Source organism: Zonotrichia albicollis, chromosome 23 (genome assembly GCF_047830755.1).
Source record: "Zonotrichia albicollis isolate bZonAlb1 chromosome 23, bZonAlb1.hap1, whole genome shotgun sequence".
Taxonomy (NCBI): Eukaryota; Metazoa; Chordata; class Aves; order Passeriformes; family Passerellidae; genus Zonotrichia; species Zonotrichia albicollis.
Window position 1 is genome coordinate 3,510,415 of NC_133841.1, and position 23,641 is coordinate 3,534,055.

The 23,641-nt window shown below is 40.8% G+C and overlaps 1 protein-coding gene across 7 annotated transcripts; it reads right to left on the reverse strand.

The window, feature by feature from the left end:
• BRCA1 (BRCA1 DNA repair associated) lies at positions 1-23,470 on the reverse strand. 7 transcript variants are annotated; one of them, XM_074557978.1, is made up of 22 exons: positions 22,900-23,470; positions 22,392-22,491; positions 21,894-21,947; positions 21,464-21,544; positions 20,812-20,900; positions 20,312-20,457; positions 19,537-19,636; positions 18,703-18,748; positions 18,123-18,256; positions 14,195-17,437; positions 13,459-13,544; positions 11,049-11,227; positions 10,714-10,868; positions 9,881-10,206; positions 9,183-9,270; positions 8,077-8,154; positions 7,596-7,636; positions 6,776-6,859; positions 6,347-6,401; positions 4,025-4,093; positions 3,620-3,680; positions 1-2,677 (listed from the first exon to the last, which is right to left on the reverse strand). In XM_074557978.1, the coding sequence occupies exons 2-22, from the start codon at positions 22,469-22,471 to the stop codon at positions 2,545-2,547; spliced, it is 5,328 nt and encodes a 1,775-aa protein (XP_074414079.1). In that variant the 5' UTR covers positions 22,472-22,491; positions 22,900-23,470; the 3' UTR covers positions 1-2,544. The 7 variants fall into 7 exon arrangements, with proteins under 7 accessions (XP_074414079.1, XP_074414082.1, XP_074414080.1 ...); XM_074557981.1 differs by having other exon boundaries at positions 2-2,677; positions 18,114-18,256; positions 19,552-19,633; XM_074557979.1 differs by having other exon boundaries at positions 2-2,677; positions 18,114-18,256; positions 19,552-19,636.
• Between the last annotated feature and the right edge of the window lie 171 nt (positions 23,471-23,641).

Sequence of the window (23,641 nt, forward strand, 5' to 3'; positions counted from 1 at the left end):
AAACTCTCCACAATTTTAGAGGATTATAACAAATAATTATTTGCTGTACTAATGATTGCTGTGTTTCTCCTCTCAGCCAGGGGTCACTGCTGCAGGGGAGGGGTCCCAGCAGAGGGCTGGGGCTGCTCTGCTGCTCTCAGCAGCCCCTGCCCATGAACACAACCAGGGGCAGCAGGAAGCACAGCTCAGGCTCAGTTACAATTTCAAACCACCACCCTGGGCTTGTTCACGAGCTCGGTATTTATCAAAAAGGAGGAGGGAATTTTATCTGGCTCTTGCACACGGCTGTCTTTCCCAAGGATGTCCTCTGTGCCCCCTTCCCACCTTTCTGTGGGGATAAATCACAGGCCAAGGGTCTGCTCATGCAACACAGGCCAGACAGGGAGGAGGTTCTGCTCATGGAGTCATCTGCTAGGAAAAAAAAAACCCCATGTTTAATTACCTGCATTAATATTCAGGTCCTGAAGTGCTCAGCATTTGTATTTATTGGCTTAGAGAAATGGAAGAAGCTTTGCAGAGCATGGCTGCTGACAGGCTGCTCCCCCGAGGCCCTTGCTGAGGGAAGCATTTGCCATTTTTGCATACATACATTCATTTTAATTGATTACAATGGGTTGATTGATTCAATGCAATGAGGTGATTCATTGGCAGCTGCAGAGTAAACACATGGGAAAGGCAGGTGGCTCACTCTCGGTTTGTTTTCACCTTACAGCAGGGGCTCTGTCATTTCTCACACTGGGGGTTGGAGCCCCCAGCTGGAACAGGGCACTGATGGGACAGAGGGAAGGATTTGGTGGCAGAGGCCACTGAAAACCAAAGCAGGGCCATTCCAGGTGCCCCAGGGTCTCCTCTGAGGCCTCTCAGACCCACAGGGAACTCAGAGCTGTGACTGGAGAGGGGCAGAGGGCTCCAGGACAGCCCCATCCCCTCCTCTGGGAGCACTCCTTGGCTTCAGCTGCCTGGAAATCATTTCAAATCTTACACCAGGTGGAGATCACCAGCAAAGCTCACAGATTACAGAAACAGAGTTTCCACAGATTCAGTCACCTTCAAGGAGGAACAGCAGCACCATGGGTGTCATTCCTGTAGACAGTCAGGTACCTGACCTGATAAAAACAATCTTTGCATCAATATCTGGGGACAGTTTCACAAAGCAGAACAGTTTTGCTTGGCCTTTCCCTTGCCTCCAACAGGGAGTGTTTAGCCCTTGCCTCCAGCTGCCTTTGAAATGCAGATTATCCAACAGCCAGGCCAGCAGGGTGCAGAGAGGAGAGCAGCAGAGATGAGGGCAGCAGAGATGAGAGCAGCAGAGATGAGAGCAGCAGAGATGAGAGCAGCAGAGATGAGGCCAGCAGGCTGCAGGTCAGGCTGGGCAGAGCCTGGGAGCTCTGCAATTGTCACCCAGGAGGGAGCAGCAGCTCAGCAAAGGCTCCCAGCCCTCACAATGCTGGATCAGCCCACCTGCACCGGGCAGCTGCAGCAGAGCTGATAACACTTTCACTTCTCAGCTTGATAGCAACTGCAGCTCTGATTGCATCTCTGAAATTCTCATTTACATTTTTTACCTTCTCCACTTCCTTCCCCATTTCAGGAGGTTGGGCTAAGGTGGTTTTTCATTCATGTCTCAACGCAGACTGAGGGGCTGGTTCATATAAAAGCTAAACAAGTAGGTAAATATTTGCCAAAATAATTTTATTTCTTCTGTGCATTCAAATATTTATAAACATACTTTCTGTAACTTTCCAAGACAGCAGCATCTTATCACAAAACAATTTTATGAACTTAGCTACATTCTTTTTTGCTTTTTAAACAAGCAGTTCTGCTCCCAAAGTACAAAATTAGATATGAAATTGAATTGCTTGGCAACAGAAACAAGCAAGATATTTTCTTTCATAAAAAGCCAATTTCTTTGCAGCCTCATTTTGCAAGCAGGGACTATTAGAAGCAGATATTTTTGGCCTTATCATGGGTCACCAGGATACTAAAATGCATCTATTCATTATCCTTCCACAGTGCCACATATACTGCCCAGAAATCAGCCTGACAGCACTGGTACTAAATTTTAATTCTGGTTTTAATCCTTCCTTTCTGTTTGGATTCAATCATTGCATTTCTGGGGCCCATCCCTGTGTTTCTGGTTAGGTTTCTGGCACTGTGATGCACAACAGGAAAGCTGTTTGTAGAGTTTTCAACACAACCATAATCAATCAGTGGCCAAGGCTGGTGCATTATGAATCACAAAATAGCACCCAGGGTTTGTATTTAAGCAGAATGGAAACGTGGAGGTGATTCCAGAGGGCAGGTGTGTTTGAATGGAAACCTTGAGCCCAATATTCCTCTTTTGAGGAAATGACCGTCCCCAAGTCTTTACACAGAAACTGGCTGCAGTGGCAAACAATCCCATTTCTCTGAGGAGGCCTCACACTACATTCTCTAACTTTTAAAATTGGTTTAACATTCACAATCTCACAGCCCTTTAAGCTAATGCAAAGCTCTAAAGAACAGGGGTAATTGCACCTTCTGGAGGGTGATATTTCAGTGATTTTATGATTGTTCAGAGCTGCTGTTCACCCTCAGGACACGAGGTAAGCGCTCAGCTCCTGGCACCGGTAGCAAGCCACGCTGTCCAGGACCCACTCCCGAGTTACCAGGGCAACGCTGCTCTGCTGCTGGATTGCTGCAAGACAAAGACACAGAAATAAACGATGCAGCTGTCAGCAAGAGCTCCAAACAAGCTGAAGGTGAGGCACTGATGGCTGTGAGAAGAAGCTGTTTGCTTTTTAAAAGCTTGCTACAAAAGCAGAGATGTGGCAGCGCCTCTCAAGGCAGGTAATGCTGGGCTCCTGGAGCAGAGCTGGCAGCAGTGAACACCACAACATAAACACTAAAAATCAAGAATGGAGTTGTTATCTTTTCATTTAGGATCTCAGTGGCAGAGCTTTGGTTCCTGTCTGCCCAGACACACTGAGTGTGTGACAAGCAATGAGTCTCATTAAGAGAAGCAACAGAAAATTACTGAAGTGTTCTCAGACTGTTCCTCCTCATGGCAGGATCTTTTTATTTTCTCTTTTTTTCCAGTGCCATGGAAACAGCTGGGTTTTCTACATCATCATCCTGCTCCCCTGTTTTGTTGGACCTCAGTGCAGCCTAACCAGCTCCCACTCCTCCCAGAACCCCACCTGCCCTTTCAAAGCCTCATGGCTTCTCCTGAGCATTTTGCTTAAAGGAAAAAAAATGCAAAACTACATCTGTTCAGGCTTTTTAACACGACCTTTTCAGAACAAGGCAATCTTGTTCCATCTGAGGCTGTCTCCTAGATCTCACTGGTGCTCCAAGGACACCCTTCCCTACCTTTTAAAAACTATTAAATTAGAAAAGTTTCTGTAAAGCTGATGAAACAGAGGACAACTGAGGCAACAGCTGCCAGAGCAGCTCTTCAAACTGGCTCTTGAAACAATCTGCTTTGTCCTTCTAGATTTTTCTTACAAGACATACATCCATCTCCATTAATAAGAGTTTTGATTTCTCTACAACCCTCTGATGTTTAGCTATTAAAAGGACAGGTGTGATAAAGACACTTGATGTGGACCAGAAAGCAGCTCAAAAAATGTTGTTTTACCTCCATAATCCGTGTTTTCTTCCCAAGCATCTGGCTGCACAACCACAACTGCAGTAGAACTCTAGGATTTTAAGATAAAAAATAAAAATGCTGTTGTTGTCCGTTCTTATATAATTATATATTTATTTATAGAGAGCATTAACTAATTTCAGAGTTTCACTTCAGAGAGGAATTTAAGTAGAGGGAGAAAGACATTAGCTCCCAAGATTCTTCTGTAATTTCTCCCAGAAATTCTGTGAGAACACTCAAAGGCTTTGGGAGCTGGGAAGGGAAGGCTCAGTGCTGATTTCAAGACAAATTGGTGATGTGGCCAACACCAACCATGTCTCTGCTCCAAAGGAGCCAAGGGGCACTGCCAGGCTGTGGGAGGGAACTTTGGGAAGGTAAAAGCTCCTCAGCACTTACTGCTGTGCCTGTGAACTGCCCAGGCTGCTTCACCACAGAGGCACCGCACAGCTCCACCATCCACTCCAGCTGCTCTGAGGAAATCAGATGAAATCAGTTCAGTCACTGTGGAATTTGCAGATAACCCCAATGAGGGGAGAGATGAGAATCTGACTCCATGTTCTTAGAAGGATAAATAGTATATTACATATTATACTATATTAATTATAGTGTTAATTATATATAATATATATAGTTATATGTTAATTATAGTGTTATATAATTGTAGTATTATATTACATATAATTTGATATTAAATATTATACTACACATTATATAGTATATTAAATATTGTGTTCCACATTATATATTTTATCAAATGTTATACAATATATTATGCATTATATATTAAATACAATATATCTTAAAATCATATTAGACTATATTATATTATACTATATACTGTATTATACTATATTATGTTATTTTATTATATCATATTTATATTATATTATATACTATATTATATATATTCTTTATATATATAAATATAGTATAATATTTTATAAATATATAAATATTATATATAATTTATTATATTACAATATATTATATACTATATTATATATATTTTATTAAATTATATTTATTATATATTATAATAATTATCACTACTATATTACACTGTATTATACTATAATATAATATAATATAATATTTATTATGTATATTACTATATATTATTATATTATCAATATTATATATTACAATACCATTAGATATTATTATATTATATAATATAATAATATAATTATATTATATTATAGTGTATTATATTATAGTATATTATATTATAGTACATTATAGTACAGTATAGTATAGTATAATATAGCATATTATAGTAAATTATAGTATATTATAGAATGCAATATTAAACTATACTAAAGAATATAGAAAAAATAAAGACAGGAAGCTACAAAGAATGATAATGAAAATTCATGACTCCTTCCAGAGTCCTGACACAGCCTGACAGTGATTGGTCATTAAATAAAAACAATTCATATGAAACCAATCAAACAATCTCCAAATCACATCCCAAAGCAGCAAAACCCAGGAGAAGCAATCAGATAATATTGTTTTCATTTTTCTCTGAGGCTTCTCAGCTTCCCAGGAGAAGCAATCCTGGCTAAGGGATTTTTCAGACAATGTGTCAGTGACAGCCACTTCAGTGTTTTCTATCACATTGGAGCTGACACAATTCCCTAAGGGTTTGTTCCAATTCACAAACCACCATCATCTGCAGGAGATGTGAGCAGAAAACAAAATTTTTTCACTTCAAAACCTGCTGGGGAACATCAGCTCCCCCCTCCCTCACTCCCCAGGCAGCTCTGCACAAAACCAAACCCTGAAAAAAATCACCATTTATTTCCTCTTCTCATAAGGATGCAAGAGGTGAAATGGAAATTAAAAAGGAGAAGTTTGAACTGTGATTATCTCTCATTAACAGAAGTAGCCAAAGTACTTAATTTGCACCAATTTGTTGAATTGGTAGTGAAGAAGATGAAATCTCTCAAGCATAAGAGCCAAAATTGAGGATCACTGCAGCAGGTGAAAGCACTGCATCCTTTGCAGCAATTACTGTAAATGTCAAGAAATGTGAGTATATTTCATCCAGTCAAAAATGAAGTTATAGTGGATAATACAACTTTAATAAATCAGAAAGTATCTGCTGAATAAGCCATAAAAAATGGGAAGTCAAGTACAAATACTTGAAGTAGAAAAATAATTAATTTTTCAAAAACTTGTAACAGAGTTCATTAAATTTCAAAAATAAAAAATGAAGCTGTGCTGAACAGCTTTTTCTCTTTATATTAACTTCTAGCTTTGTTAAAGAGTTTCACTTTTAACACTGGCTCCTGCAGACAGGAGGCTACAACAGAGATGTGTCAACTGCTGGGACAAGGAGATTTAGGAACTGTTTACTAAGACAGAAGAAAAAATGCTCAAATATGAGAGATCAAGAGCATCAAAAACAATTAATTACCAGACAGCATGACATGAATGCTTTTCCTAGATAATTTATCCAGAGGTAAAAGGCTTAGTTTGAAATGCAGCAGAATTGCCAGGGGGTTGTCTGAGGACATCCAAATAGAAGAGAACAAAATTTCCACTCCATTTGGAGCTAGAACTGGATAAAATTATTTACCTACACCTTACCCCATGTAGGTATTTTAAGATTTACAGAGGAAAAGAGGTAAAAATCACGCAGACATGTACAATTCTGGTGAAGGCACAGTGTCCCTCCAAATATTTTTTATGTTGACCATTCATGCAATGACACACCTGTAGTCATGTCAGTGAAGGGTCCACAGCAACAGATCTCAAAGTCTTTAAAAATCTGAAAAGCAAGGAAGATGTTGGAGTTCACAGGGGGTTTTTAAAGAGCAATGCTTTATATGCTGGGTTTTTTATTTATTTGCTGTTTTCATTGCATTTCCAGGCCTTGCTATCAAGTTGTGACTATTCCACAAAGCTTTTTGTAACCTACCAACCAAAAGAATTTAAGAATAAAACTAAAAGAATATCAAAGACCACTAACCCTCTGTTATAAATAAAGACACTCCAAGCTTAGTGAGCCCCTACAGAATATCTGCCCTGCTGCTGACAGAGCTCCCCTTCATGGATAAAAATGATTCATTTGTACAACTCTGTGTTCAGAGAGGCTCCAGCAGCTCAGCCAGGCCAGAGTTTGATCCCTGATGGGCTTTGTACCTTTGCAGTCAGGGCCTGTCTGGCCCTCTTGGGACCCTGATGGTTCCTCCCATTGATGACATCTCCTCTGACCTCAAAGTTCTCCTGGGACACAACAAAAAGCAAGGAATCAGAAGTGAAGAGACTGAGGAGACTTTGCTGTCAGAGTTCTGCTTCAAAACAAGGTGTCAGATTTCAGAACTGAAAATCCAAGAAGGTGTCAGATTTCAGAACTGAAAATCCATGACTGTGTTCACAACATGAATGAAAAGGCTTTGCAAGAGAAATGCTGGAGTATGAAACCCCTGCAGCATCAGGCAATTTTTAAATAAACAAATTTTACTCAAACTGTATAGCAATCTAGCAAACTAAATAAAAGAAGCAGCACACTCCAAGACTGTAATTGTCTTATCAGCAAAGTGTTACTTGATAGAGATTATCTGTATGTAACATTATTTCCTTAAGCAAAGAATGGATCTTTTGCTCTATGCTAGAATCTATTAATATCAGTAGAAACACTTATAAAAATCTGTCTATAAGCTGTTAAAAACAATAGGAACTCATTGTGTCTTCAACATCAAAGAATGCACAGGGCCTAAGTGTGGATTTGGTAAAACTAGAACCCCAGGTTTCAGAGCTAAAATTCCATATTAAATATTTAGACAGTATCTATCTGTGCAATACAAATAAACTCATAAGTCCAGAACCCCAGGTTTTACAGATAAAATTCCATTTTAAATATTTAGACAGTATCTGTCTGTCCACACAAATAAATTCCTAAGTTCATCATGAACAGCATTTATTAACCATTTGACATTTCACTCAATATAAAAGAACTTACCTCATCCAGTACTCTTCCTGCTTTAAAAGACTGAATTATCCCTAAATAAAAAGATCAGAAAAGTCATTTTATCCAGCAGAATGGTTCTTCCACTATCAGAACTCTGACTTCATTGCTACATTAAATTGAAGGTATTTGTGCTAAAGGAATACAGTATAACACTAAATATTTAAAGAATGTTTTTACCATTTAGAAATAATCCTGATTTTACACTAATTGATGCCATGGATCACAAAGATTTAAATTAAGAGGGACGAAAGGCTTTTGCCACAGTGGGGAGCAGAAACAGAGTAAGTAATTCACAAGAGGAAGAAGCTTGATTTTGCTGCTTGTGTTTCTTAATTTTAATTTCTTTTGAAGTATTTAGAAGAAACACTGCAAAACAGATGGAAGGCATGAAGAGATCCTTTTTCTTTAGTGCAACAAGTGAAGACTGCATTCAGGGCAGAGGGGCAAAATCTCCAGCAGCAGGGATACCTACACTGGTAACCAACCACCCACTTCCCTCCTGCAATGCCCAGGAAATACTTCAGGGTCCGTTCACACACCAGCTCCTCATCTGCAGGAAAAACAACAGTAAAACCTCTTTTAGTTTTGCCAAACAACAGTAAAACCTCTTTTAGTTCCCTCAAACAACAGTAAAACATCTTTCAGTTTTGCCAAATAACAGTAAAACCTCTTTTAGTTTTGCCAAACAACAATAAAACATCTTTTAGTTTTGCCAAATAACAGTAAAACCTCTTTTAGTTTTGCCAAACAACAGTAAAACATCTTTCAGTTTTGCCAAACAACACTAAAACCTCTTTCAGTTTTGCCAAACAACACTAAAACCTCTTTTAGTTTTGCCAAACAACACTAAAACCTCTTTTAGTTTTGCCAAACAACACCAAAACCTCATTTAGTTTTGCCAAACAACACCAAAACCTCTTTCAGTTTTGTCAAACAACACCAAAACCTCATTTAGTTTTGCCAAACAACACCAAAACCTCTTTCAGTTTTGTCAAACAACACCAAAACCTTTTTCAGTTCTGCCATTACCAGAAAAACACAGCTCAGGGTACCTGTCTGTAAAAACAAACACTTTTTGCTAAGTGCAAAGAGTACAAAGGTTCAAATGTTGATGATGTTACTAATTTCTGCTCATTTCCTTCAGTTTAATCATTTCTGCTCATTTCCTTCAGTTTAATCACACGTACCAATTTAAAAAATTATTCAATAAAGAGAAGAGGCCAGAAAAAGGAGGATTTCTTTGTGAATTATCTTTGTTTCTTTTTGGTTGGTTCTGAACTACTTCACACCAGTGTGCTGTCAACACCTGAACATTAGGAGCAAACAGCTGAAGAAACAAATAGCAAGTAAAATTAACTTGGAATTACACAAGGGAAAACATGCCCTCACACTTTTCCTCTGGAACAGAATGAGAAAACTCACAAGCTCAAACAAAAACTTGCAGTAGAGCAAACAATCAATACCTTTTCCTCAAACTTATTAAATTTATTGCTGACCTGTCTGCTTGGTGTTTGAACTGAAGGTAAAATTCTATATTTTCTGTCAATAGAGGATTTGGTCCCCCAGCTCCCAACAAACCTGTTTTCATGATGACATGGGTTGTTCCTTCAGTAATGTGATTGGATAAAGTGCTCTGAGTTTTCTTCACAAACTTCTGGACCACCAACTGAAAAGCAGTAAAGAAAATCAAAGTTAGCAACAATTTTAACACCCTCAACAGCCCCACTTTTTAGGAGCATAATGTAATAGGATATTTACTTTAAAGTAACAGTTTTATGTGCTGGCACACAGAAAGTACATTTAGTTTTTGCACCATTCAACAGACTAAAGTAATGCAGAGCTCTTGGTGTGTGTTTTATAACCTAAAAGCCAAATCCTTCTGGAAACTGAGTGCACAAACAGGTTTATTAGCAACTCACAATTCCTATTTACAGAATGCTGGCTATGGATCAGAATTTGGGTGAAGAAGCATCATCTGAGAACACTGACTGGGCCAAACACCCACAGCCCCTCCCCAGCCCCAAGGCTTTGCAATCCTGTGTTTTCCCCCCTCAGACATCAGGAATTGTTCAAAAAATTCAAATTTTACTAAGTTTAACAGTGCCATTGCAGGCAGCATCCTCACAGCTTTAGGAGTGATCAAGTTTGGCTGCAAGATTTCTTTTTGCAATTCCTGCAAGGTTACTTTTGTTACACTTAGAGATCTCTCTATTGAGGATTCTAGTGGTAATCAGCAATTATTAACTAGTGATCTCCAAATTCTGAACTCTACTTACATGCTCACTGTGATTCAGCCCTGAGACCACAATTGACATTTCTTTCCTCTTGGTCCTCACTGGATTTGTAGCATTTTCTTTCCCAGTTGAATTGTGCAGAACAGGTACAGGAAAAAATTCACTTTTTTTAAATTTGTGTCCTGGGCCAGAGCTTTTTCCAGTGCTCTGAGCCACAACAGGCCCAGCTGTGGCTTCTGCAGTTTGAGGGATAAAATGCATTGCAGAGGAGGAAGAATGATCTGAACTCTGGGTCACATTCCCAAACAGATCTGATGGCACTGATGCACTGTTTTGTCCAGTCCCAGAATTCTGCTCCTCTGCATTTTCTGAAGGAAACAAGAAATTACTCCTTGAGAAAACTGCATTTTTCTTGTAGTCATGGCAGAAGGTTGTTGCTGTTTTAGGTTTAAATTCTGCAGATACTTGCTCTCCTTTTGTGTTATTACTTCTTTGTGTTTATTAATTCCTTCTGTGTTTATTACTTCATCTTTGCCTCCAACATTATTTTTTCATGATCTATAGGCAAGACAATAAAATACCTGGAAATCTGAGTAGCATACCCCTGGAACTTTGAGTTCCATATTTGTCAAATTGTCTGAATTTAGAAGGGAGACAGAAAAACTCTTTATTGCTGTCAAAAAGCTGCCACACCCCATTTGATGGGCAGCCATACAGCTGGGCTAGCAAAGTAGCAACAACACCTTTTTAAAATGATCAGGAATATATAAATGAAAATAATAGATTTACAGGAAAAATTTGTATCTTGCTGATATATAAAAACATGAAAAGAACAGGGGAAAACCACCAGAAATCAAAAATCTCTTCAGTGTTACCTGCTTCAAGCTGGCACTGCCTGTGTTCCTGCACAGGTTTTGTTTTTTCAGAGGGAGTTTTGTTCTGTGCTGCACTGTCACACTCAGGGCCTTTCCCCAGATCTGAGCTCTTCCTGAAAGAGGATTTAGAAGCTGAAAGCAGCAATTCTGGGGACCTTGAGAGAGGGAAATTGATTTTAATGCCTTTTCACTCTTTTAAGCATCAGAAAAAATGTAGCAGCAGTGAAATTATTGTAATTTCCTAGAAGATCGGGGATACTTAAGATTTCTTTTTCTAAATAAAAATTTAGAAAAAAACATTAAAAAACCCCCAAAACTCCAAAAAAATAAATGACCTGTTTTTTTCTGGTCTTGTTTGCTCCATTTCAGATGCTCCTTCAGGACTGGGATGTGGCAGCTCCCTCTGGACAGGTAAAACTGCCCAGCTCTGGCTCCCGTTCTGCTTTAGCACAGCTTCAAGCGCAGCCATTTCTTGCTGAAGTTTTTTCAGGCTATTCTGCATTGCATTCTTTTGCTGCAAAGGAGCACAGGAATGCCAACACAAGCAAACTCAGGGTTCATTTTTTCACAAACATTTGAGAATTAGAAAGAGCAGGATGGTTTTGAATTCAGTTTTTGTCACATGTTGGAAAGGTGGCAGTGGTGGTTTTAGTGTAACAAATAGTGCACACATCCAAAATCAGAGCAAACCCACCCAAACAACCACACACTCACTTTGCCAGTTGTGTTATTTCAGTTTAGATGCCTCAGAGTTTAATCAGTCAGAAAACACCACAATTCCTGCACAAATTTATTTGAAAGTAATTCTGTCTAAACTCCATTAGTAGCTCAATCCATAATGCTCATTATTAAATTTTAAATTGAGTCTTCATTTCCCACAGTTACTTAAAGCCCCAAAGATCATTTAAAGGACTGAACCATTTCATAATATTCTTCCTTATGTCCCTCCTCAAAAATTACATGATCAAACCATGCCATAGGCAGCATAAGAACAGCTCAAAGAGTTTCAAAAGACCTTTATAAAACCCAAACCCTTTAGATGATGGAGCAATTTGCACAGAACATTCCATCTGCAGCTCCAGCACTGGCACCATGTGGAGCCTTTTTGTTACTGAGCCATAAAAACTCCCAAGCAAACAGAAAACCCAAACCCATCCCCACAAACCCAAACCCACCCTCCATCCCAGCACCTCCATCCATGAAGCTGCAGGAGGAGCAGTGCCCTGCCAGCTCCACATTTCAGGGATGCTGCAAACAGGAGAAGCACCCACAAAGCACAGAAATTAAATTCACTTTTTTTTTTGTACATACATAAAGTCCACAGGGCTGAAAATGCTGAAGAGAGAGCTGGCATAAGAGCACAGGACAAAGAAAACCCACAAAGCAAAACAAAAACTCAGAGCCTCTAATTCTCAACTGAACCCCCAGCCCAAATCCCCCAATAAACCCATAGAGCACAAAAATTAAATTCACTTTTTTTGGACTTACATAAAGCCCATAGGGCTGAAAATGCTGGAGAGAGAGTTGGAATAAAACTTATCCTAAAGTCACACAGGACAAAGAAAAACCCCAAAGAAACCCCAAGCCTCAGCTGAACCCCCAGCCCAAATCATCCAAATCACCCCTAAAGCACAAAAATTAAAGTACTTTTTTTTTTTTTTCTCACATACATAAAGCCCATAGGGCTGAAAATGCTGGAGAGAGAGTTGCCATAAAACTTATCTTAAAGTCACACAGGAAAAGGAAAACCCCAAAGCAAAACAAGAAACCCCAAACCCCTAACCCTCAACTGAACCCCAAGACCAAATCCCCCATTAAACCCATAGAGCACAAAAATGAAATTCACTTTTTTTGGGACTTACATAAAGCCCACAGGGCTGAAAATGCTGAAGAGAGAGCTGGCATCAGAGCACAGGACAAAGAAAACCCACAAAGCAAAACAAAAACTCAGAGCCTCTAACTCTCAACTGAACCCCCAGCCCAAATCCCCCAGCACATCCATAAAGCACAAAAATTCAATTCAATTTTTTTTGGATGTAAATAAGGCCCATAGGGCTGAAAATGCTGAAGAGAGAGTTGGAATAAAACTTATCTGAAAGTCACACAGGACAAAGGAAAACCCCAAAGCAAAACAAGAAACCCCCAAGCCTCTACCCTTCAATTTGATTTCTCTACTTTTCTTTATCAGAACCCCCAGCCCAAATCATAAATAACCCAATACATAAAGTCAGGTCACTGGGCAGCATTCAGGATTTTAACAGCAGACAGAAAATTCACTGCTAGACACAGCTTTCATCAGACACTGCCTGCTGGGACTTGTACCTGTAATATCTAATATGGAATTATTTGATTTAATCTTTACACAAGGAAGAAAAGTCTCCGATTTTAAATATCACGTTGTAATAAATCTACTTCTTATCACCAAATTCTTATATATTCTTATCATTAAAGTTTTTAAATATAGGGAGGTGACATTTGCAGCACTGGCCAAGCGTGGAGATGCATTAATTAACATCTCCCATAATTAAGTTCTGTAACCAATCTCATATAATAAGCTGTGGCCATTGCAGGGTAAGGTCACCAGGGGAGGGAAAGCTGGACAAATAATGGCACAGAAGCAGCTGTGTAGATCTTCATTAATTATGCTTTTGGAAGTAATTTAATGATAAAGAATTATGATGAAAGGAATTTTCCACTGCATTGAGTTCACAGCCTGCTCCTGCACTCAGGGCATGAAGCACTCACCTGTGTGGTGAGGATTTCACCCTGAGAGAAAGCTCCACAGGAATCTTCCACAATACTCATTTCACTGTCAGATCCACATCCTTCACCTTGAAGAAAGTAGAAAAAAAACCCCTGAGTTAAAGAAAAAACTCCACCAAACAACAACAAACCAACATTACCCATAATGTGGAAGTTTTAGAGAACTAAAAATTGTAACACTAAAGTGACAAGTTTTGAAAATGGTGAAGTTAGGACAGATTTCTTTTAAGTGAATATTTCGAAGAACACCATGTCACACACATGACAAAGTAAACAGAATTCAGTGTTTCAACAGAATTCTCTTTCAACAGGGATGAAAGAGCCCAAAACACTTACAAAGGCCATAAAAAAGGCAAAATATTCACTACAAAATTCAACAGCCAATTTCAAGAAACATTTCATCTGGGGAAAGAGCTTGGATAGGCTGGGAAATTTGGCTGACAATGGAAGTATCCCATTGCAGTAAGAGAACCAGCATTTCCCTCAAACACGAATTCCCATCAAACAGTCAGTCTGTTCATTTGTGCTCTGAACAAAGAGCACTGGAAGAACATAATTTTTAGGAAATAACCCACTGAGGGGTTTTTGTTTGAGACTGACACATTCTTCTAGAAGAGTTCTGTTCTTAATACAGAACAAAGTTTCCATGCACACACCAAAACCCTTGATGTAAGTACATTACAAACAAAGCTGCAGAGAGAAAAATCTTGGTTTGTACCTAGGTTTGCTCCCATGTCTGGATCTTCTTGGCTTTCATCTTTGGTTTCCTTCAGCCCTCCACCAGAAGTTTCTTTACTCTCATTGACACTGCTCATTTGTTTGGGCACCTGAGCTTGTGGCAAATGTTTGCTCAGCTCTTGTGCTCCATTCAGTGACTCCTCAGACATGTTGGACTGGGAAGAAAATAAGTTGACAGAGCATTCTGATTCCTGGCTTGGTGAAGCACACACGTGACCTAGGGAAGCTTCTGGCACTTTCTGCAGAGCATTGCCATCCTTACCCACACTGGGGCTGCCTGGACTCTCTGCCACTGCAGGCTCCACCTCAGGTGCCATTTGTTGATCAGCCTGCAAAGGGGTGCTTGCTGATTTGCTGAAGATCAGTGTCCTGAAGCAGGGCAACTCCTCATCCTCACAGGACTCTTCATCTGAAGATGGCAATTTCTGCACTCGCCTTCGAGGCTTTCCAGGACCTCGAGGTCTTGGTTTGGAATCTGCATTTCTGCTCTGCAGCTCTGCACTGTCACTTCTCACAAACACTGCAGATTGCTCCTTCCTGTCAGTGTCACACAGGCTGGGGCTCTCCTCAGTGTCAGGGTCAGAGCACAGCAGGGCATCAGGGGTTTCAGACAAACCTGTAAGGCCACAATTCTCCCCAAGAGGTTCTTCCAGAGCCTCTGCAGCTGTGCTAACAGTTTGGGCTGCTTCTTCTTCATTCCCATTTACACATTTTCTTCCTCTTCTGCTACTTTTTGTCCTCATGACTTCACAGCTGAGATCAGCAGGGCTTTGCTGACAAGCTGCAGAAGAAATCGTTGATGTGGATTGAAAATGTAGAATTGGTTCTGTGCAATCAACCACTTCAGTCCTTGCTGCCTGATTGCTTTCTGAACTGAAGCTGTTTGCCTGGCCTGTGTGTAAATCATTCTGGCTGGACTCATGCTCCTCTGTGTTACTCTGGTCACTCTGGCTTCCATCACTTTCATCAATGGGATTTTGTCCCAAACCACTTTCTGTCCCTGTCTCATCTGACACTGGCTTTTCACTGCCCTGCTCTTCTTGCAGCAATCCATTTTTGTGCTCAGCCTGAGCAGTCCCTGCTCCTGCTGGTGTCAGAGTCCCTTCCTCTGCAGCCTGTGAAACGTCATCCCTGCTGACAGCAAAGCAAGGCACAGGATCCACACGTGCAGACTCACAGCTCTTAAGCTTCTCTTTCTCTTCATCTTTCTCAGAAACCCTGCTCAAGTTTTGATCAGTTCTCTCCTCTTGCAAGCTTTCTGGCTGTAATTGTTTGCTAGCTTTATTTTCTCCCTGAGCAGCATATGATGGATTGAAGTTTTCAGAAGGAGGATCTGCCAGGGCACGAGTCTGAAAAAGGCTGAAGGAGGAGCGCTTGGAGTGCCTGAATATGTTCCTCAGATATTGTGTGTCCAGGTCACTGTCTTCAGCTTCCTTACTCAATTCCAAAACATTTTTAGCCACTGGCAACCTTTCAGCTTTGAAATGCCCTGGAGCATTTTGTGAATCATGGCCACGCTGTGGGGGAGAAGCAGGAGGTGACTCAGTCCCCTCAGCCTGGGGAGAAGCCGTTTGCCCAGCAGACACTGAAGGAACCTGCAGGAGGAGGGGGCTACCAAGTATTCTGCTGTCTTGAGAACCTGTATCAGGCACAGTGGAGCCACAGTTTGAAGGCAGACCTGAAGGACTGAACAGACTCTTCCCAGTTCCTGCAGTGTCAGGTAAATTCTTTAGATTAACCTGCACCTCATTTGCTTGCAGATCTCCTCCCTCCAAACGGGTGACTGGCCTGGAACTCAGCTCACCCTGAGGCTCACTCAGCTCTCTGCACTCAGCAGAGGGAGCTGCCACATTCCTCTGCTCTCCAGAGACAGACCTCCCACGATCACTGCTATTTCTCTTTTTACTCTTCTTTACTCTTTTTCTTGTTTCTTTTGCCATTTCTTCAGAGAGCAGCTGGAGCCTCCTGCTGCGTCTCAGCGGGTTTTGCTCAGGCTCAGCACTGCTGGGGTAGCTGTCAATCTGGGGCTCAGCTGGGTCAGGGAAATCAGAGTCTCTGTCCACCACCAGCTGCAGGGCACACATGGTTCTGCTGGAATGCCTGCACCTTTTTGCTGTAGAACTTCTCTTTCTGGTGCTTTTCTGATCACAGTTATACATCTCTGGCTCCCCATCACAGTGCTGGGCAGGGACCTTCTCAGCAGCTTTCTTCCATGTGGACTCTCCTCCCTCCTCAGGCTCTGTTGATGTATTATTTGCTCTATTCTGAGAGAGGTGACTCCCATTAACAGCAACACTTTCATCACAGCTTTTCTCTTCAGCCTCTCCAAGGCCCCCATTAACACTTTGAGGGCCCCCATCTCCCTTTTCTGTATCTTTTTTCTTGATGAAATCCTCAGGTTGCAGGCAGGCACTCTTCCTCTTTCGTTTGAGTCTGTCTTTGCTGAAACCCTTCAGGCCCTGAGCAGCAGCCACACCTTCCTTTTGTCTAGCAGGCAAAATGTCTCTCAAGGTAGAAGGGGGATTTGATTTCCTCCCTCTCTTGTATGTTCTGCCAAATATTTTGTCTTTAATGTCTTCTGCTGTTTGTTTTGACCACCTCTTTTTTCCTTCCACTGCTGCAGCTCCCATGGAATCTGCCATAGGGTCAGTCCTTCCTGAAATACAGGACTCTTTATCTGACAAACACAGATCTCCTTCCCCTGAGACATCAGCTGATGCAGCTGATTCATCCACTGAAGAACCAGAAGACAAAATCTCATTGCTTTTGGAAAACCATTCGTTGACTTTCTGAATGCTCTGCTTCAGTCTCTTCTTGGAGACTTTGTTCAGGGGGGCAGAGTGAAGGGGCTCTGCCTGAGGAAGTTCTCTGTCCTGGGAAGATTCATTCTCAGGCTCATACCCCTCTGCAGCTTCCACACTCTGTGCATCAGTGTCCATTCCCCTGCTTTTATCCAGCCTGTTCTCTGAGACATCCTCTAAATCTGACTCTTGGTGGTCACTGCTGTGCTGGCTTTGCTGTTCCTCCATTTCCTCTGTGTCCCCATTCAGGGTGGGACTGGCACCCCCTGCTCTCTCACACTGCTCTGGGGGCAGCTCCACAGCAAGAACACCCAAAGGAGAATTTTGGCATCCAGTCACATTCACTTGGGCAGGTTTGGCACATTCAGTGATGTTCTGAGTGCTCTTCTTGCTCAAACATTCCTTTGAGAAATCCCCTTCACCTGTCAGATTTATAGGGATAATAAATTATTAACCTCTATTTTACACACACAAGCACAAGAACAAGCTTAATGGCTACTTTGTTTTAAAAAAACCTGCTCTTACTTCCTCCCTAACCAGAATATTACACTGCACAAATTTCCCTCTGGAGAAAGGCAGAAAGATCATATTACATGTTCTTCTAAATTCTTCTAACCAGAATATTGCACTGCACAAATTTCCCTCTGGAGAAAGGCAGAATTATCATATTACATGTTCTTCTAAATTCTTCTAACCAGAATATTACACTGCACAAATTTCCCTCTGGAGAAAGGCAGAATGATCATATTACATGTTCTTCTAAATTCCTCTAATATTACACTGCACAAATTTCCCTCTAGGGAAAGGCAGAAAGATCACATTACATGTTCTAAATTTTTACATCAGTGCTTTTTCATCTGTAATGACTCACATAGAATAGATTAAGTTTTGTATTTTTGCTTCCTTTCTGTTCCTGTGTATACAAACATCCACATTTTGTATCTAGGCTACAGGAACAGTCTTGTGTTAGCTGTAGGCATTAACAGAACTTCATTATACAAGATTATAAATATATATATTTATATCCAATCATGTGAAATAAAAATCTTGTGGTGTCTTTCAAGCATAATCACTTTTGTCACCAAAATAACAACACACCTGTGATACCTGGCAGTGTTATTTCTTTGGCACCCAGCTTGTCAGGCTGTGCATTACAAGAATTTTCATTCCCTTTCTCAACACTCCCAAGTTCTTCCAGCCTTGCTTGAGAAGAAATCTGAACAGCTCCTTTGCCTTCAAACCTGTTGGGAAAGGAAAATTATTTTTGTTACAGATAAAACCACAACAGACAGAATAGAAGATGGCATTTATTTTTCCCTTTTTGCTCTCTAAAATAATTTCTGGAGAAGTCAAGCTGCACAATTGAAACTCTTCAGAGTTTAAGGCCATTTCTTTAAAAGATTTTTTGTGCAATCCTGAATTTAGTATTTACTTTTTAAAGCACAGTGCCTGCTTTTCTATGGAAGATCTATGCCCACAACAAAACATTTAGAAATAAGTTTGAAAGCATGAAATATGGCAAACTGCTGGAATTCAGCCCCCCATTCTACCCTAATGCCCTCAAAGTTGAAAAATTTTTCTGCTTAAGAATTATATCAGTCCTATGCTAAGAAAGCAGAACACAGGAAATGAGAATATTAAATTATTGTCTGTAGAAAAAATGAATTCCTTAATCACCTTTACTTACCCAGTTTTAGTTGCCTGTTTAAAAAACTCTTCAGATGATTCAGAGCCTGAAAACAAATAATCTGTTACTCTGGTTGGAATGATTCAGAGAAGGATGACTTGCCAGTATTTCACCTAATTTTAATTATTTCTGTGTAAAACTATCTACATGGCTCCAGCATCAAACTGTGTTTAAATACATTGACTGGTAAGTTAATCACCTAAAAGTTACTTTCTAATTTCTAAATTTGTACACAAAGCAGCTACAAGTATTTAGAATTTGGAGCTGGAAGTCAGAGAAATACATTCAAATGCCTCCTGGCAGATGCAATAAGGAAAAATGTGAGGAAACAAACTTAATTCCTTCCTTGAAGGAACAGCATAAAAAATAAGCCATGCTTGGCATTTGTCTTTTTTTTTCATAGCAGTCAATACCAGATCAAGTAAAATTCTGAAAAGCTAGGATAGATAGCAAAAAATATTAATATCTCAAATAGATTTCATCCTCATCTCAAGCACTGTGACAAGGTTAGTATCCTTCAGAAAGCAGTGGCTGCCTTTGGGTGTAACAGCTGGAATTTTTTGCACATCTGTAAATGCCTTCTCTGGATTGTGCACACCAAGGTTTAAGGGTTCACTACAATTAGGTAAAAAACCCTTTTGATTTGCCAACTTGGAATGGTCCATAATTTGTCTCTTTGTTGTAATTTTGTTAAGTAGAAATTAGTGTTTACAAAGACTTTGAACCTTTCATTATTCCATTTGAACCATTCTTTATAAAGACTATAATCACCTTTCATTACTTTGCTAACATTGCACAAAGGATCAATTAGTGTGGATTTAGAACAGATCTTACCAAACTCTATATTACCCTTCTGAGAACCAGATTTCTGGGTTTTGCTTCTTGGGTGACACATTTTGGCATCTGTAAGCTGAATATTCACACTAGCTTCCTGCTGACAGGAAAACAAAAAGGAACAGTTATTTACAGCAGTGGGGTATTAAAAAATAAATGCATAGCTATTTAAATCTTAACAGGGAGCTGATATAAATACTTAATTCATATGCATTGGTAGCTTCTATGAACAACAGAATTGATTTATAATGTTGACAGCAGTAATGAAATGTGTCAATAGAAACAATGCATCGTGCATTTAACAGATCAAATCATTACCAGCCTGATCTTACATTCTGTATTGTCCAATATTCTATTCTGCATTAAGCAGATGAAAACACAAACACAGCCACAGAGCAAACACCCCAAGCTGGGTAATGCCTTGGGAATTCTCACATATAGTGGTGATCTTGCCCCTAAAAAGGTCAAAACCCTTTTAGCAAAAAGGTAAAAACCCTAGAGAGCCTCATGGAGCAAGCAGGTGGAACAAGATCTCAATCCTGGTTTCAGGAACAGACTGTATTATGGCAATATTAAGTTCAGGTTATTTTGTGCAAACATCTTTCTCAAGTAGGTTAGGAAAACAAAAATATACAGATGGCCTTGTGCAGATTACTCAGATCAAACATCAATCTGAGATCAACCCAAAATCTCCTACTTCATTCTTTTATGTATATACACTTTCTAAATCCATTTTTAAACAATCCACACAAATGAAATGAGATAAAGCAGTTACCAAGGGGAAGTTTTCTTGTCCATTTGCTTTAGCACTTTTCCTCCTGTTTCTGAAGCCCTTGCTTTGGATGACAGAACTTTCTTTACACAGGGACTCAGCAGCAGTGGCTTCCGTGGATGTTTTAGGAAAGTGATGACTCTTTAAAACTAAATCATATTATTAGGTAAAAAAAAAAAAAATTACACTGAGTATGACTCATGATATATTAATGAAATAATTTTCTTTAGACTCTGTGCACTTATTGAATATACAGCTAAAATATGTTTATCCAAAAAGAAAATTTGTTGAATTACTAGTCTGATTATTCTTTCTGAGCACTCTTCAAGTAATAACGAAGATCTTGATCCTCCAAACTAATTTTCTCAACCAATTTTGGTTATATAGATATTCTACCAAGATCTAATTCTAGTTATTTTAGAATGGGATACCTTATAAATAATCACATGCCAAAAACTTATTTAAAAAAAAAAAAACTGGGGACATAAATTCCCAACACTTACACTTCACTCCAGTGTCAAGCTCAAAAGCATGGATAGTTTCCAACAGTCCTTCAATGAGTTGCTTAAATCTGGAATTTGCTTTCAGACTTCTGAAATAACATCAGCACTTCAGTTATTTTAAGACAAATGAACAGACAAAGTTATTTTAAGACAAAAGAACAGGCTAACTATAAATATTTCTAGAATTTTGGCTGAACCAGAAAAGGGGTAAAACTTCAAAGTGGAAGATGAGACAAGAAGAAATTGTTGCCATGGAATAACAAAGAATCATTAGTATAGGAATTGAAATGATCACAAAAGTGAGCAGATAATTTTCTCATATAGGTTTAGGAGAGAGAATTCAGCTGCCAGGATTAAACACCAATCCAGCACAGACACTTGTTGAGAGAGGTGTGTTCACCTGGAAAAAGCTCACATTGATGTAAGACACTGAATTTACTCCTTTAGGAATGGGCAGCTGACTAAAAAAACCCTTTCCTTCTGTACTTCAGAAGAAAAATAAATATAAATAAATAAATATCAAATAAAAATATATTATGGTAATAGCTAAATAAATAAATATCTTATGCTAATATATTTTAAGCCTATTGTTAATCTTTCCTCAGAGCTCAACACCTCATCCTCCAGCCCCTCACAAAGATGATTTCCTCACCTCTTGGTAACTTCAGTCTTACACAGAGGACACTCCACCACACCTTTCTTCTTTTTGCTGATCAGTTTGAACATGCAGAATCTAGAAAGGAAGAACACTTGTGATGGTAACAAGAGGATATAATTGTCCCTAAAAGTGACTGTACACATTCACCACTCAGTGAATCGTGGATGCATTCCTGTTTTGAGGTTACAATGAGTTAATTAATCCCCTTTGATGCATTTTAAATTTGCATTTCTCTCTTCTACAGAACTGACTTTTCCCCCCCTCAAGTAGCTACACATGAAGTTGCCAAAACAAAGCATACATACATGATTAGCACTGAAAAAACAGAATTAAAACTGGTATATATGGAATTAAAAATTATAAACCCAACATCATTATATGTGGAAATTAAAAACTGCATTGCACTTACAATTTTCAAACCTACCTGCAGAATATGTGATCACATTTTGTTGAAACAGGCTCTTGCACCACATCCAGGCTACAAAGAGGGAAACAAAAACAAGAGCACAGAGGTTACAGACCTCAACCAGAACCTTTGCTACTTCAGACATTAAATGAACATTAAATGCAACATTAAAGAACTACAGACCTCATTTACCTTTCAGAGACAAGGGACAAAAACCCATCCACCTTTACAAACAATTCTCTAATCCAATCAAATGTATTTTCCCCCTCACTGAATAAAGGACTGACACATTCAGGTTTCAATAGAAAAGCAAAATATAGAACATAAGAACAAAATGTAAGTTTTTCCTTGCACTTTCTCATTTGAGCCTTACAAAACATCAATATGTTTAGTTTTAAGTGCAAATCTCTTTGCTTTCTGGTAAGCCATGGAACTGACAAAGCACTTTCAAAGAAATGAGAATAAAAAACCACACCTCCAAAAAATTAACCATACTAATATTATTCCCTGACATACCATATTGGGCACTCCAAGTTCTTCTGCATCGCTGAAAGCACATTTTGTACTTGTCCAATAGTAATCACTGGGAAGTCCATCCTTCACATCCAAAAATGGTCTACAGAAATAAAAACCCACATTATCAGCTTTGTTTCTGCAAAAAATTCTGTTGCCTCCCACGACTATGCTCTCTCCCCCACGGCTCTGCTCTATCTGCAGAATGGCATCAAATTGTTTTTACTTAACGTTTTACAGGACAGAGGGGTTCTTACTCTGAACGTTTGCAGCTAAAACCCCTCGAGCTTTATACCCAAAGGAGCGCCCAGAAAAGGTTTATTCAGGTGAAATTCATAAAAAAAGCACAAAGCAGCGAGAGCGAGGGGATTGCCGGCAGGGAAAGCAGCAGAGCCGAGGGCAGACAGGTCACGCCAAGGAGCCAGAGCGGACCCACCCGAGCCCGAGAGCCCACAGCGAACGCTGAAAACAAAGAGAAACCGCTCAGGACCGGCCCTGCAGGGAAGCGTACCGGGCACGGGCGGAAGGAGAGCGGGCAGGGCCGGGCGGTCAGAGCCAGGCCGGTACCGGTGCGATCAGCGCCAGGTCGGTGCAGGTGCCGGTGCCGGTGCCAGGGCGGTCAGGGCAGGGCTGGCGCGGTCAGTGCCAGGGCAGCACCGCTGTCGGTGCGATTAGGTCAGGGCCAGGCCATGGCGGTGCCGCGCCCGTCTCCCCTCTGCGTTCCTCAGTGCCGCTCCCGTCTCCCCTCAGCGCTCCCCGGTGCCGGTGCTACGCCCGTCTCCCCCCAGCGCTCTCTGCTGCCGTGCCCGTCTCCCCTCAGCGCTCTCTGCTGCCGTGCCCGTCTCCTCTCAGCGCTCTCCACGGCCGTGCCCGTCTCCTCTCAGCCCTCCCCGCTGCCGTGCCCGTCTCCCCTCAGCGCTCCCCGCTGCCGTGCCCGTCTCCCCTCAGCCCTCCCCGCTGCCGTCAGCGCTTCCCGCGCCGCGTATTCGCGCCCTTCCCGCCCCGCCGCGCGCAGCCAATCCGACGCCGCGGGGCCAGCGCGCGCCCCTACAGCGCCCCCTGACGGGCTCCTTCCCCTCGGCGGGGCGGAGCCGCCCTGGCCTGCTTGACTCTGATTGGTTCTGCTTGGCTCTGGTTGGTAGCTGATTGGCCGTCGCCGCCACGTGATGCCGGAGTGCACAAGCGCCGCCGCGGCGCAGTTGCCGGACGTGCGTGGCCTCGGTGCGCGCGCGCGCGCCCGGCTGTGTTTATTG